This window comes from Oncorhynchus masou, chromosome 24 (assembly GCF_036934945.1).
Source record: "Oncorhynchus masou masou isolate Uvic2021 chromosome 24, UVic_Omas_1.1, whole genome shotgun sequence".
Classification (NCBI taxonomy): domain Eukaryota; kingdom Metazoa; phylum Chordata; class Actinopteri; order Salmoniformes; family Salmonidae; genus Oncorhynchus; species Oncorhynchus masou.
Window position 1 is genome coordinate 115678543 of NC_088235.1, and position 16779 is coordinate 115695321.

At 46.7% G+C, this 16779-nt stretch overlaps 1 protein-coding gene across 1 annotated transcript in view; it reads left to right on the forward strand.

Annotated features, from left to right (window-relative positions):
• Positions 1-15737, forward strand: part of LOC135513314 (sodium/potassium-transporting ATPase subunit beta-233-like) — a 31371-nt gene extending 15634 nt beyond the window's left edge. Inside the window, exons 3-6 of the mRNA XM_064936222.1 lie at positions 8014-8169; positions 10530-10720; positions 11943-12026; positions 12299-15737. Of these exons, the coding sequence (XP_064792294.1) occupies positions 8014-8169; positions 10530-10720; positions 11943-12026; positions 12299-12559 (692 nt within the window). The 3' untranslated portion in view covers positions 12560-15737. The remainder of the gene's footprint in view (positions 1-8013; positions 8170-10529; positions 10721-11942; positions 12027-12298) is intronic.
• Positions 15738-16779: the final 1042 nt, after the last annotated feature.

The window sequence follows — 16779 nt, forward strand, 5'->3', positions numbered from 1 at the left end:
TCCCCCAGGATAGTTCCCCCAGGATAGTTCCCCCCAGGATAGTTCCCCCAGGATAGTTCCCCCCAGGATAGTTCCCCCCAGGATAGTTCCCCCCCAGGATAGTCCCCCCCCCAGGATAGTTCCCCCCCCCAGGATAGTTCCCCCAGGATAGTCCCCCAGGATAGTTCCCCCAGGATAGTTCCCCCAGGATAGTTCCCCCAGGATAGTTCCCCCAGGATAGTTCCCCCAGGATAGTTCCCCCAGGATAGTTCCCCCCCAGGATAGTTCCCCCAGGATAGTTCCCCCAGGATAGTTCCCCCAGGATAGTTCCCCCAGGATAGTTCCCCCAGGATAGTTCCCCCAGGATAGTTCCCCCCCAGGATAGTTCCCCCCAGGATAGTTCCCCCAGGATAGTTCCCCCAGGATAGTCCCCCCAGGATAGTCCCCCAGGATAGTTCCCCCAGGATAGTTCCCCCAGGATAGTTCCCCCAGGATAGTTCCCCCAGGATTCCCCCAGGATAGTCCCCCCCAGGATAGTCCCCCCCCCCAGGATAGTCCCCCCCCCAGGATAGTTCCCCCAGGATAGTTCCCCCAGGGATAGTCCCCCAGGATAGTCCCCCCCAGGATAGTCCCCCCAGGATAGTCCCCCAGGATAGTTCCCCCAGGATAGTTCCCCCAGGATAGTCCCCCAGGATAGTCCCCCAGGATAGTCCCCCAGGATAGTCCCCCAGGATAGTCCCCCCAGGATAGTTCCCCCAGGATAGTTCCCCCAGGATAGTCCCCCAGGATAGTCCCCCCAGGATAGTCCCCCCAGGATAGTTCCCCCAGGATAGTCCCCCCAGGATAGTTCCCCCAGGATAGTTCCCCCAGGATAGTCCCCCCAGGATAGTCCCCCCAGGATAGTTCCCCCAGGATAGTCCCCCCAGGATAGTTCCCCCAGGATAGTCCCCCCAGGATAGTCCCCCCAGGATAGTCCCCCAGGATAGTCCCCCCAGGATAGTCCCCCAGGATAGTCCCCCCAGGATAGTCCCCCAGGATAGTTCCCCCAGGATAGTTCCCCCCAGGATAGTCCCCCCAGGATAGTCCCCCCAGGATAGTTCCCCCCAGGATAGTTCCCCCAGGATAGTTCCCCCCAGGATAGTCCCCCCCCCCAGGATAGTCCCCCCAGGATAGTTCCCCCCAGGATAGTTCCCCCAGGATAGTTCCCCCCAGGATAGTCCCCCCAGGATAGTCCCCCAGGATAGTCCCCCAGGATAGTCCCCCCAGGATAGTCCCCCCAGGATAGTTCCCCCAGGATAGTCCCCCAGGATAGTCCCCCAGGATAGTCCCCCCAGGATAGTCCCCCCAGGATAGTTCCCCCAGGATAGTCCCCCCAGGATAGTTCCCCCAGGATAGTCCCCCCCAGGATAGTCCCCCCAGGATAGTCCCCCAGGATAGTCCCCCAGGATAGTTCCCCCAGGTTAGTCCCCCCCAGGATAGTTCCCCCAGGATAGTCCCCCAGGATAGTCCCCCAGGATAGTCCCCCCCAGGATAGTCCCCCCAGGATAGTTCCCCCAGGATAGTTCCCCCAGGATAGTCCCCCCAGGATAGTCCCCCCAGGATAGTCCCCCAGGATAGTCCCCCAGGATAGTCCCCCCCAGGATAGTCCCCCCAGGATAGTCCCCCAGGATAGTTCCCCCAGGATAGTCCCCCCAGGATAGTCCCCCCAGGATAGTCCCCCAGGATAGTCCCCCCAGGATAGTTCCCCCAGGATAGTCCCCCCAGGATAGTCCCCCCAGGATAGTCCCCCCAGGATAGTTCCCCCAGGATAGTTCCCCCAGGATAGTCCCCCCAGGATAGTCCCCCAGGATAGTCCCCCCAGGATAGTTCCCCCAGGATAGTCCCCCCAGGATAGTTCCCCCAGGATAGTCCCCCCCCAGGATAGTCCCCCCAGGATAGTCCCCCCAGGATAGTTCCCCCAGGATAGTTCCCCCAGGATAGTCCCCCCCAGGATAGTAGTTCCCCCAGGATAGTCCCCCCAGGATAGTCCCCCAGGATAGTCCCCCCCAGGATAGTCCCCCCCCCAGGATAGTCCCCCCAGGATAGTTCCCCCAGGATAGTTCCCCCAGGATAGTCCCCCCCAGGATAGTTCCCCCAGGATAGTCCCCCCCCAGGATAGTCCCCCCAGGATAGTTCCCCCAGGATAGTCCCCCCAGGATAGTCCCCCCAGGATAGTTCCCCCAGGATAGTCCCCCCAGGATAGTTCCCCCAGGATAGTCCCCCAGGATAGTTCCCCCAGGATAGTCCCCCCCAGGATAGTCCCCCAGGATAGTCCCCCAGGATAGTCCCCCCAGGATAGTCCCCCCAGGATAGTTCCCCCAGGATAGTCACCCCCCAGGATAGTTCCCCCAGGATAGTTCCCCCAGGATAGTCCCCCCCCCAGGATAGTCCCCCCCAGGAGTTCCCCCAGGATAGTTCCCCCAGGATAGTTCCCCCAGGATAGTCCCCCCCAGGATAGTTCCCCCAGGATAGTTCCCCCAGGATAGTTCCCCCAGGATAGACCCCCCCAGGATAGTAGTTCCCCCAGGATAGTTCCCCCAGGATAGTCCCCCCAGGATAGTTCCCCCAGGATAGTCCCCCAGGATAGTTCCCCCAGGATAGTCCCCCAGGATAGTCCCCCAGGATAGTCCCCCAGGATAGTCCCCCAGGATAGTCCCCCAGGATAGTCCCCCAGGATAGTCCCCCAGGATAGTCCCCCAGGATAGTCCCCAAGGATAGTCCCCCCAGGATAGTCCCCCAGGATAGTCCCCCAGGATAGTCCCCCAGGATAGTCCCCCAGGATAGTCCCCCCAGGATAGTCCCCCAGGATAGTCCCCCAGGATAGTCCCCCAGGATAGTCCCCCAGGATAGTCCCCCAGGATAGTCCCCCCAGGATAGTCCCCCAGGATAGTCCCCCAGGATAGTCCCCCCAGGATAGTCCCCCCAGGATAGTCCCCCAGGATAGTCCCCCAGGATAGTCCCCCAGGATAGTCCCCCAGGATAGTCCCCCAGGATAGTTCCCCCAGGATAGTCCCCCAGGATAGTCCCCCCAGGATAGTCCCCCCAGGATAGTTCCCCCAGGATAGTCCCCCAGGATAGTTCCCCCAGGATAGTCCCCCCAGGATAGTTCCCCCAGGATAGTCCCCCAGGATAGTCCCCCCAGGATAGTTCCCCCAGGATAGTCCCCCCAGGATAGTTCCCCCAGGATAGTCCCCCCAGGATAGTCCCCCCAGGGATAGTCCCCCCCCCCCAGGATAGTCCCCCCAGGATAGTCCCCCCAGGATAGTCCCCCCAGGATAGTCCCCCAGGATAGTTCCCCCAGGATAGTCCCCCCAGGATAGTCCCCCAGGATAGTTCCCCCAGGATAGTTCCCCCAGGATAGTTCCCCCAGGATAGTCCCCCCAGGATAGTCCCCCCAGGATAGTCCCCCCCAGGATAGTTCCCCCAGGATAGTTCCCCCAGGATAGTCCCCCCAGGATAGTCCCCCCAGGATAGTCCCCCCAGGATAGTCCCCCCAGGATAGTTCCCCCAGGATAGTCCCCACCCCAGGATAGTCCCCCCCAGGATAGTTCCCCCAGGATAGTTCCCCCAGGATTGATCTGGTACCTCCTGTATATAGCTCCACATTGATCTGGTACTTCCTGTATATAGCTCCACATTGATCTGGTACCTCCTGTATATAGCTCCACATTGATCTGGTACCTCCTGTATATAGCTCCACATTGATCTGTTACCTCCTGTATATAGCTCCACATTGATCTGTTACCTCCTGTATATAGCTCCACATTGATCTGGTACCTCCTGTATATAGCTCCACATTGATCTGGTACTTCCTGTATATAGCTCCACATTGATCTGGTACTTCCTGTATATAGCTCCACATTGATCTGTTACCTCCTTTATATAGCTCCACATTGATCTGGTACCTCCTGTATATAGCTCCACATTGATCGGATCTGGTACCTCCTGTATATAGCTCCACATTGATCTGATCTGGTACCTCCTGTATATAGCTCCACATTGATCTGTTAGCTCTTTATTTTAAGAATGTGAACTGTCAGAATAATAGTAGAGAGAATTAATTATTTCAGCTTTTATTTCTTTCATCACATTCCCAGTGGGTCAGAAGTTTACATACACTCAATTAGTATTTGGTAGCATCGCCTTTAAATTGTTTAACTTGGGTCAAACGTTTCGGGTAGCCTTCCACAAGCTTCCCACAATAAGTTGGGTGAATTTTGGCCCATTCCTCCTGACAGAGCTGCTGTAACTGAGTCAGGTTTGTAGGCCTCATTCCTCCTAACAGAGCTGGTGTAACTGAGTCAGGTTTGTAGGCCTCATTCCTCCTGACAGAGCTGGGATAACTGAGTCAGGTTTGTAGGCCCATTCCTCCTGACAGAGCTGGTGTAACTGAGTCAGGTTTGTAGGCCCATTCCTCCTGACAGAGCTGGTGTAACTGAGTCAGGTTTGTAGGCCCATTCCTCCTGACAGAGCTGGTGTAACTGAGTCAGGTGTGTAGACCTCATTCAGACCTCATTCCTCCTGACAGAGCTGGTGTAACTGAGTCAGGTTTGTAGGCCCATTCCTCCTAACAGAGCTGGTGTAACTGAGTCAGGTTTGTAGACCTCATTCCTCCTAACAGAGCTGGTGTAACTGAGTCAGGTTTGTAGGCCTCATTCCTCCTGACAGAGCTGGTGTAACTGAGTCAGGTGTGTAGACCTCATTCCTCCTGACAGAGCTGGTGTAACTGAGTCAGGTTTGTAGGCCCATTCCTCCTAACAGAGCTGGTGTAACTGAGTCAGGTTTGTAGGCCTCCTGACAGAGCTGGTGTAACTGAGTCAGGTTTGTAGGCCTCCAGACAGAGCTGATGTAACTGAGTCAGGTTTGTAGGCCTCCTGACAGAGCTGGTGTAACTGAGTCGGGTTTGTAGGCCTCCTGACAGAGCTGGTGTAACTGAGTCAGGTTTGTAGGCCTCCTGACAGAGCTGTTGTAACTGAGTCAGGTTTGTAGGCCTCCTGACAGAGCTGGTGTAACTGAGTCAGGTTTGTACGCCTCCTGACAGAGCTGGTGTAACTGAGTCAGGTTTGTAGGTCCATTCCTCCTAACAGAGCTGGTGCAACTGAGTCAGGTTTGTAGACCTCATTCCTCCTGACAGAGCTGGTATAACTGAGTCAGGTGTGTAGACCTCATTCCTCCTGACAGAGCTGGTGTAACTGAGTCAGGTTTGTAGACCTCATTCCTCCTAACAGAGCTGGTGTAACTGAGTCAGGTTTGTAGGCCCATTCCTCCTAACAGAGCTGGTGTAACTGAGTCAGGTTTGTAGGCCCATTCCTCCTTACAGAGCTGGTGTAACTGAGTCAGGTTTGTAGGCCCATTCCTCCTAACAGAGCTGGTGTAACTGAGTCAGGTTTGTAGACCTCATTCCTCCTAACAGAGCTGGTGTAACTGAGTCAGGTTTGTAGGCCTCCTGACAGAGCTGGTGTAACTGAGTCAGGTTTGTAGGCCTCCTGACAGAGCTGGTGTAACTGAGTCAGGTTTGTAGGCCTCCTGACAGAGCTGGTGTAACTGAGTCGGGTTTGTAGGCCTCCTGACAGAGCTGGTGTAACTGAGTCAGGTTTGTAGGCCTCCTGACAGAGCTGGTGTAACTGAGTCAGGTTTGTAGGTCCATTCCTCCTAACAGAGCTGGTGTAACTGAGTCAGGTTTGTAGGCCTCCTGACAGAGCTGGTGTAACTGAGTCAGGTTTGTAGACCTCCTGACAGAGCTGGTGTAACTGAGTCAGGTTTGTAGGCCTCCTTGCTTGCACACACTTTTTCCGTTCTGCCCACAAATGTTCTATAGGATTGTGGTCAGGGCTTTGTGATGGCCAGTCAGATACATTGACTTTGTTTTCCTTAAGCTATTTTGCCACAACTTTGGAAGTATGCTTGGGGTCATTGTCCATTTGGAAGTATGTAAACGTCTGACCACTGGAATTGTAATACAGTGAATTATAAGTGAAATAATCTCTCTGTAAACAATTGTTGGAAAAAATCACTTGTGTCATGCACAAAGTAGATGTCCTAACCGACTTGCCAAAACTATAGTTTGTTAACAAGAATTTGTGGAGTGGTTGAAAAACGAGTTTTAATGACTCCAACCTAAGTGTATGTAAACTTCCGACTTCAATTGTACGTATAAAAAATACCCTAAAATAAAATGTGACATTTTCTACTGTCGCATCATTTTTTTTTTTCCTCAAATCCAAAATGCTGGAGTATAGAGCCAAATGAATAGTGTTATCTTCACTGTCCAAATATATACATAGTATGACCCAATTTATGCCATCTGCGCCTGGCTGTACTTCCTCTATCATCCATACTGACCCAGTGTGTTGTCTGTCATCCATATCTACAGGTCTATCATCCATACTGACCTAGTGTGTTGTCTATCTACAGGTCTATCATCCATACTGACCCAGTGTGTTGTCTATCATCCATACTGACCTAGTGTGTTGTCTGTCATCCATACTGACCCAGTGTGTTGTCTGTCATCCATACTGACCCAGTGTGTTGTCTGTCATCCATATCTACAGGTCTATCATCCATACTAACCTAGTGTGTTGTCTATCTACAGGTCTATCATCCATACTGACCCAGTGTGTTGTCTATCATCCATACTGACCCAGTGTGTTGTCTATCATCCATACTGACCCAGTGTGTTGTCTGTCATCCATACTGACCCAGTGTGTTGTCTATCTACAGGTCTATCATCCATACTGACCCAGTGTGTTGTCTATCATCCATACTGACCCAGTGTGTTGTCTGTCATCCATATCTACAGGTCTATCATCCATACTAACCTAGTGTGTTGTCTATCTACAGGTCTATCATCCATACTGACCCAGTGTGTTGTCTATCATCCATACTGACCCAGTGTGTTGTCTGTCATCCATACTGACCCAGTGTGTTGTCTGTCATCCATACTGACCCAGTGTGTTGTCTATCTACAGGTCTACATCCATACTGACCCAGTGTGTTGTCTGTCATCCATACTGACCCAGTGTGTTGTCTGTCATCCATACTGACCCAGTGTGTTGTCTGTCATCCATACTGACCCAGTGTGTTGTCTATCTACAGGTCTATCATCCATACTGACCCAGTGTGTTGTCTGTCATCCATACTGACCCAGTGTGTTGTCTATCTACAGGTCTATCATCCATACTGACCCAGTGTGTTGTTCTGTCATCCATACTGACCCAGTGTGTTGTCTATCTACAGGTCTATCATCCATACTGACCCAGTGTGTTGTCTGTCATCCATACTGACCCAGTGTGTTGTCTGTCATCCATACCCAGTGTGTTGTCTGTCATCTACAGGTCTGTCTGTCATCCATACTGACCCAGTGTGTTGTCTATCTACAGGTCTATCATCCACACTGACCCAGTGTGTTGTCTGTCATCCATACTGACCCAGTGTGTTGTCTATCTACAGGTCTATCATCCATACTGACCCAGTGTGTTGTCTGTCATCCATACTGACTCAGTGTGTTGTCTGTCATCCATACTGACCCAGTGTGTTGTTTTTCATCCATACTGACCCAGTGTGTTGTCTATCTACAGGTCTATCATCCATACTGACCCAGTGTGTTGTCTGTCATCCATACTGACCCAGTGTGTTGTCTATCTACAGGTCTATCATCCATACTGACCCAGTGTGTTGTTCTGTCATCCATACTGACCCAGTGTGTTGTCTATCTACAGGTCTATCATCCATACTGACCCAGTGTGTTGTCTGTCATCCATACTGACCCAGTGTGTTGTCTGTCATCCATACTGACCCAGTGTGTTGTCTGTCATCCATACTGACCCAGTGTGTTGTCTGTCATCCATATCTACAGGTCTATCATCCATACTGACCCAGTGTGTTGTCTATCTACAGGTCTATCATCCATACTGACCCAGTGTGTTGTCTGTCATCCATACTGACCCAGTGTGTTGTCTGTCATCCATACTGACCCAGTGTGTTGTCTATCTACAGGTCTATCCCACACCCCACGCTCTGAGAAGTTTGAGATCTCTTACAATGTCAATGATGTGGAGACGTATCTGAAATACACCAAGAGCATCAATGACTTCCTGGAGATGTACGATGAGGAGAGGCAGACCGATCAGAACAAGTACGAAGACTGTGGAGGCAAGTACAGACTAGTAGACACTAGTAGACACTGGTACAGACTAGTAGACACTGGTACAGACTAGTAGACACGAGTACAGACTAGTAGACACTAGTACAGACTAGTAGACACTAGTAGACACGGGTACAGACTAGTAGACACTGGTACAGATTAGTAGACACTAGTACAGACTAGTAGACACTAGTACAGACTAGTAGGCACTAGTAGACACTGGTACAGACTAGTAGACACTAGTAGACATTAGTAGACACTAGTACAGACTAGTAGACACTAGTACAGACAAGTACACTAGTACAGGCTAGTATAAATTAGTACAGACTAGTAGACACTAGTACAGACTAGTAGAAACTAGTAAACACTAGTAGAAACTAGTACAGACTAGTAGACTCTAGTACAGACTAGTACACTAGTACAGACTAGTAGAAACTAATACAGACTAGTAGACACTAGTATAGACTAGTAGACACTAGTACAGACTAGTAGAAACTAGTACAGACTAGTAGACACTAGTATAGACTAGTAGACACTAGTACACACTAGTAGAAACTAGTACAGACTAGTAGACACTAGTACTGACTAGTAGAAACTAGTACAGACTAGTAGAAACTAGTACAGACTAGTAGACCCCAGTACAGGCTAGTAGACACTAGTACAGGCTAGTATAAACTAGTACAGACTAGTTGAAACTAGTACAGACTAGTAGACCCCAGTACAGGCTAGTAGACACTAGTACAGGCTAGTATAAACTAGTACAGACTAGTAGACACTAGTACAGACTAGTAGACACTAGTAGACACTAGTACAGACTAGTAGGCACTAGTACAGACTAGTAGGCACTAGTACAGACTAGTACACTACTACAGGCTAGTATAAACTAGTACAGACTAGTAGACACTAGTGCAGACTAGTAGAAACTAGTACACACTAGTAGAAACTAGTACACACTAGTAGAAACTAGTACAGACTAGTAGACACTAGTACAGACTAGTACACTAGTACACACTAGTAGAAACTAATACAGACTAGTAGACACTAGTATAGACTAGTTGACACTAGTACAGACTAGTAGAAACTAGTACAGACTAGTAGAAACTAGTACAGACTAGTAGACACTAGTACAGACTAGTAGACACTAGTACACACTAGTAGAAACTAGTACACACTAGTAGAAACTAGTACAGACTAGTAGACACTAGTACAGACTAGTAGAAACTAGTACAGACTAGTAGACACTAGTACAGACTAGTAGACACTAGTACAGACTAGTAGACACTAGTAGACACTAGTACATACGAGTAGACACTAGTACAGACTAGTAGAAACTAGTACGGCCTAGTAGACACTAGTACAGACTAGTAGAAACTAGTAGACACTAGTAGACACTAGTAGAAACTAGTAGACACTTGTACAGACGAGTAGACACTAGTACAGACTAGTAGACACTAGTACAGACTAGTAGAAACTAGTACAGACTAGTAGACACTAGTACAGACTAGTAGAAACTAGTACAGACTAGTAGACACTATCCATACTAGTAGACACTATCCATACTAGTAGACACTAGTATAGACTAGTAGACACTAGTACAGACTAGTAGAAATTAGTACAGACTAGTAGACACTAGTAGAAACTAGTAGACCCCAGTACACACTAGTACAGACTAGTAGACTCTAGTACAGACTAGTAGACACTAGTACAGACTAGTAGACTCTAGTACAGACTAGTAGACACTAGTACAGACTAGTAGACCCCAGTACACACTAGTAGACACTATCCATACTAGTAGACACTATCCATACTAGTAGACGCATACTAGTCCCAAATGACACTATATTCCCTTTATAGCACATTACTTTTATTTATGTAACCTTTATTTAGGGTTTTAGTTATGCTGTGTCTGGGGTATTAATGTACCCTGTTAGGGTTTAGTTATGATGTGTCTGGGGTATTAATGTATTAATGTACCCTGTTAGGGTTTAGTTATGCTGTGTCTGGTGTATTAATGTACCCTGTTTTAGTTATGCTGTGTCTGGTGTATTAATGTACCCTGTTAGGGTTTAGTTATGCTGTGTCTGGGGTATTAATGTACCCTGTTAGGGTTTAGTTATGCTGTGTCTGGTGTATTAATGTACCCTGTTAGGGTTTAGTTATGCTGTGTCTGGGTTATTAATGTACCCTGTTAGGGTTTAGTTATGCTGTGTCTGGGGTATTAATGTATTAATGTACCCTGTTAGGGTTTAGTTATGCTGTGTCTGGCCTATTCATGTATTAATGTACCCTGTTAGGGTTTAGTTATGCTGTGTCTGGTCTATATTGTCTGCTCAAGTGACTGATGTAATTGGTCTCTCTGTGCCTGTAGAATTACCTGAATCGTACAGGGACCGTGGTGAGCTGGAGAGTGACCTTGGAGCGAGGAAGGCCTGCAGGTTCAAGCGGACCTGGCTGGGACCCTGTGCTGGTCTGGATGGTCAAGATGAAAACTTTGGCTTCAAGGATGGGAAACCCTGTCTGATCGCCAAGCTCAACAGGATCATCAACTTCCGACCAAGGGTATGTCCACCTGCCCCACGCTAATCTAGTTTATACCATTGTTTAGCTAACTCTCAAAATTTTTTTTTATTTATTTTAGGTTTCTTAATATGGTCTGTCTGTGATAGGTTAATATGATAATGCTGGTTGGTCTGTCTGTGATATGTTAATATGATAATGCTGATTTGGTCTGTCTGTGATAGGTTAATATGATAATGCTGATTAGTCTGTCTGTTATAGGTTAATATGATAATGCTGATTTGGTCTGTCTGTGATAGGTTAATATGATAATGCTGATTAGTCTGTCCGTGATAGGTTAACATGATAATGCTGATTGGTCCGCCTGTGATAGGTTCATATGATAATGCTGATTGGTCTGTCTGTGATAGGTTAATATGATAATGCTGTTTGGTCTGTCTGTGATAGGTTCATATGATAATGCTGATTTGGTCTGTCTATGATAGGTTAATATGATAATGCTGATTAGTCTGTCTGTGATAGGTTAATATGATAATGCTGATTGGTCCGTCTGTGATAGGTTCATATGATAATGCTGTTGGTCTGTCTGTGATAGGTTAATATGATAATGCTGATTGGTCTGTCTGTGATAGGTTAATATGATAATGCTGAGTGGTCTGTCTGTGATAGGTTAATATGATAATGCTGATTGGTCTGTCTGTGATAGGTTAATATGATAATGCTGTTTGGTCTGTCTATGATAGGTTCATATGATAATGCTGATTGGTCCATCTGTGACAGGTTCATATGATAATGCTGTTTGGTCTGTCTGTGATAGGTTAATATGATAATGCTGGTTGGTCTGTCTGTGATAGGTTCATATGATAATGCTGATTGGTCTGTCTATGATAGGTTCATATGATAATGCTGCTTGGTCTGTCTGTGATAGGTTAATATGATAATGCTGATTGGTCTGTCTGTGATAGGTTAATATGATAATGCTGATTGGTCTGTCTTTGACAGGTTAATATGATAATGCTGTTTGGTCTGTCTTTGACAGGTTAATATGATAATGCTGTTTGGTCGGTCTGTGATAGGTTCATATGATAATGCTGATTGGTCTGTCTGTGATAGGTTAATATGATAATGCTGATTGGTCTGTCTGTGATAGGTTAATATGATAATGCTGATTGGTCTGTCTGTGATAGGTTAATATGATAATGCTGATTGGTCTGTCTGTGATAGGTTAATATGATAATGCTGATTGGTCTGGGTTTTGTTTCAGCCTCCAACCAACAGTGCTTCCGTCCCTGAAGCCGGCCAGAGCAGAGTCCAGACCAACGTTATCCCCATCCACTGTCAGAACAAGGTACGCCACACATGGCACTGTGAAGCACATCATGAACATAGACAGTATATCTGCATCCAAAATTCCACCCTATTCCCTATATAGTACACTACTTTTGACCAGGGTCAATAGGGCACTGGTGAAAAGTAGTGCACTGTATCGGGTGCCATTTCTGATGCAACCACACCATGAAGCTTTAGTTATCTGGATAAATGCTATGCTCGCTCTCTGTATGTGGTTTTTACCTTCGGGAAAGTCCACTAACTGGGACACCATCCTGTCATTCTCCACAGAGAGAGGAGGATGCTAGCAAGATTGGTGAGATCAAGTACTATGGCATGGGCATGGGGTTCCCCCTCCAGTACTACCCCTACTATGGCAAGCTGCTGCACCCCAATTACCTACAACCTCTGGTGGCCATCCAGTTCACCAACCTCACCTTCAACGAGGAGCTGCGTCTTGAGTGCAAAGTGTATGGAGCGAACATTGACTACAGCGAGAAAGATCGCTACCAAGGACGATTTGACGTTAAGTTCACCATCACCAATTCATGACCTCAGCTATGAAAATAGCACTTTTCTCTGCCCCTATTTCAAAACAAGTTGATTTAGAGAAATAAAGAAAAAATAGTTAAATTAAAACATGACTTGTCTTGGAACAAACTTTCATAAATATGGGACCTACAGTTAATCTGTGTGCTTTAAACTGGCTTCCTGCATAATGTCTAGGGTTAGAATGTACATCACACCGGCTTCCTGCTTAATGTCTGGGGTTAGAATGTACATCACACCGGCTTCCTGCTTAATGTCTGGGGTTAGAATGTACATCACACCGGCTTCCTGCTTAATGTCTAGGGTTAGAATGTACATCACACTGGCTTCCTGCTTAATGTCTGGGGTTAGAATGTACATCACACTGGCTTCCTGCATAATGTCTGGGGTTAGAATGTACATCACACCGGCTTCCTGCTTAATGTCTGGGGTTAGAATGTACATCACACTGGCTTCCTGCTTAATGTCTGGGGTTAGAATGTACATCACACCGGCTTCCTGCTTAATGTCTGGGGTTAGAATGTACATCACACCGGCTTCCTGCTTAATGTCTGGGGTTAGAATGTACATCACACCGGCTTCCTGCATAATGTCTGGGGTTAGAATGTACATCACACCGGCTTCCTGCTTAATGTCTGGGGTTAGAATGTACATCACACCGGCTTCCTGCTTAATGTCTGGGGTTAGAATGTACATCACACCGGCTTCCTGCTTAATGTCTGGGGTTAGAATGTACATCACACCGGCTTCCTGCTAATGTCTGGGGTTAGAATGTACATCACACCGGCTTCCTGCTTAATGTCTGGGGTTAGAATGTACATCACACTGGCTTCCTGCATAATGTCTGGGGTTAGAATGTACATCACACCGGCTTCCTGCTTAATGTCTGGGGTTAGAATGTACATCACACCGGCTTCCTGCATAATGTCTGGGGTTAGAATGTACATCACACCGGCTTCCTGCTTAATGTCTGGGGTTAGAATGTACATCACACCGGCTTCCTGCATAATGTCTGGGGTTAGAATGTACATCACAGGAAGAGTAACAATGGCAACATATTTATTCTACTGTAAATGAGAAGTCCTTGAGCCATGGGACATTCATATTTTACTGTAAATAGCAATTCTACTACTGTTATGTAGCGAGCAGTGTTTCTGTCTGTCCCCCCTAAGTATTCTGCCTAATGTGGTTTCTATATATGTTTGGAGTCTCCAGTACAGTAGTGGCATACAGTGGTCCTTTCCAAGCCATGTTGTAATTTCTCTAGTCTATTGTCAGTAGGCTTTAGTGGTCCAAGGTGTGTGTGTGTCTTTAAGTGTTTGTGTTTATGTGTTAAATGTGTTCGTTTTTTTAATGTGAGTGTGTGAATGTGTGCTAATGTACTCTTACTAAATGAAATGACTGGCATGGTACGCTCTAATCTCTCTCTAGGTCTGAGTGATCTCTCTCTAGGTCTGAGTGATCTCTCTCTAGGTCTGAGTGTGACTGATCTCTCTCTCTAGGTCTGAGTGTGACTGATCTCTCTCTCTAGGTCTGAGTGTGAGTGATCTCTCTCTAGGTCTGAGTGTGAGTGATCTCTCTCTAGGTCTGAGTGATCTCTCTCTAGGTCTGAGTGTGAGTGATCTCTCTCTAGGTCTGAGTGTGACTGATCTCTCTCTAGGTCTGAGTGAGTGATCTCTCTCTAGGTCTGAGTGTGACTGATCTCTCTCTTCTCTTTCCACCTCCTCTTCTTCTCCTGCCACCTCCTCCTCTTCTTCTCCTTCCACCTCCTCCTCTTCTTCTCTCTGACACTTCTCCTTCCACCTCCTCCTCTTCTTCTCTCTGACACTTCTCCTTCCACCTCCTCCTCTTCTTCTCCTTCCACCTCCTCCTCTTCTTCTCTCTGACACTTCTCCTTCCTCCTCCTCTTCTCGCTGACACTTCTCCTTCTACCTCCTCCTCTTCTTCTCCTTCCACCTCCTCTTCTTCTCTCTGACACTTCTCTTTCCACCTCCTCCTCTTCTTCTCTCTGACACTTCTCCTTCCTCCTCCTCCTCTTCTTCTCTCTGACACTTCTCTTTCCACCTCCTCCTCTTCTTCTCCTTCCACCTCCTCTTCTTCTCTCTGACACTTCTCTTTCCACCTCCTCCTCTTCTCCTTCCACCTCCTCCTCTTCTTCTCTCTTACATTTCTCTTTCCACCACCTCCTCTTCTTCTCTCTGACACTTCTCTTTCCACCTCCTCTTCTTCTCTCTGACACTTCTCCTTCCTCCTCCTCCTCTTCTTCTCTCTGACACTTCTCTTTCCACCTCCTCCTCTTCTTCTCCTTCCACCTCCTCCTCTTCTTCTCTCTGACACTTCTCCTTCCTCCTCCTCTTCTCTCTGACACTTCTCCTTCCACCTCCTCTTCTTCTCTCTGACACTTCTCCTTCCACCTCCTCTTCTTCTCTCTGACACTTCTCCTTCCACCTCCTCTTCTTCTCTCTGACACTTCTCCTTCCACCTCTTCTTCTCTCTGACACTTCTCCTTCCACCTCCTCTTCTTCTCTCTGACACTTCTCCTTCCACCTCCTCTTCTTCTCTCTGACACTTCTCCTTCCACCTCCTCCTCTTCTATCTATTTGATGCTTCTCCTCCTCCTCTTCTTCTCTCTGTCTGATGCTTCTCCTCCTCTTCTTCTTCTCTGTCTGATGCTTCTCCTCCTCCTCTTTGTGATGCTTCTCCTCCTCCTCTTCTTCTTGTCTCTGTGATGCTTCTCCTCCTCCTCCTCTTCTTCTCTCTGTAGTCTCCAACAACTGTTCTCTGTGTCCATCAGCAGGCAGGGAAGACTATCTTCCTTCCTCCTTCATGGAAACACTGACAGCAACTCAGTGCTTTTAAAACCAACCTTTTTTTGTTATTGTTGGAGACATCACATGACGCGGTGTAACTTTCTAATGAATGTTTTAACCATTTTCATGGTGGAAAAATTATATATTTATGCAGTTGTACATTTTTTTTTTTTTTTTTGCAGGAAAAAGTTTAAATGTATGAATCCAATACCAAAGTCACTGGTCAAAAAGTTAGAATATCAGAAGCAATGCAACCCTGTGTAATAGGAGGTTTAGTTGGTGTAAAAGTGATCGTTGTTGAACATCTGGACTCTTGTCATTTAATTGAATCTGGGTATCTGACCTTAAAGACAAATAAATTGAGAAATGTATCCTGCAGTCAAAACGTCTTTTATTTAAATACATACTCATAGAAATGGAATGTGCATATTTCTATTTGTGGTGTAAAAAAAAAGTTTATCCATCTAAAATCTTGTTGAAAGGGAAAATGAACATAATAGTTCATTCTAACAATCAATTAAAATGCTTCTGAAATTCTAGTTTATATTTAATGTAGCTAACATATTACATTGATAGATAAATAGGAGTTAGACAGGTCTATAACAGAGAGACAGGTCTATAACAGTTAGACAGGTCTATAACAGTTAGACAGGTCTATAACAGTTAGACAGGTCTATAACAGTTAGACAGGTCTATAACAGTTAGACAGGTCTATAACAGAGAGAGTTAGACAGGTCTATAACAGAGAGAGTTAGACAGGTCTATAACAGAGTTAGACAGGTCTATAACAGAGTTAGACAGGTCTATAACAGTTAGACAGGTCTATAACAGTTAGACAGGTCTATAACAGAGAGAGTTAGACAGGTCTATAACAGAGAGAGTTAGACAGGTCTATAACAGTTAGACAGGTCTATAACAGAGAGAGTTAGACAGGTCTATAACAGAGAGAGTTAGACAGGTCTATAACAGTTAGACAGGTCTATAACAGAGAGAGTTAGACAGGTCTATAACAGAGAGAGTTAGACAGGTCTATAACAGAGAGAGTTAGACAGGTCTATAACAGTTAGACAGGTCTATAACAGAGAGAGTTAGACAGGTCTATAACAGAGAGAGTTAGACAGGTCTATAACAGAGAGAGTTAGACAGGTCTATAACAGTTAGACAGGTCTATAACAGAGAGAGTTAGACAGGTCTATAACAGAGAGAGTTAGACAGGTCTATAACAGAGAGAGTTAGACAGGTCTATAAGAGAGAGAGTTAGACAGGTCTATAAGAGAGTTAGACAGGTCTATAACAGAGGGAGTTAGACAGGTCTATAACAGAGAGAGTTAGACAGGTCTATAACAGAGTTAGACAGGTCTATAACAGTTAGACAGGTCTATAACAGAGTTAGACAGGTCTATAACAGAGAGA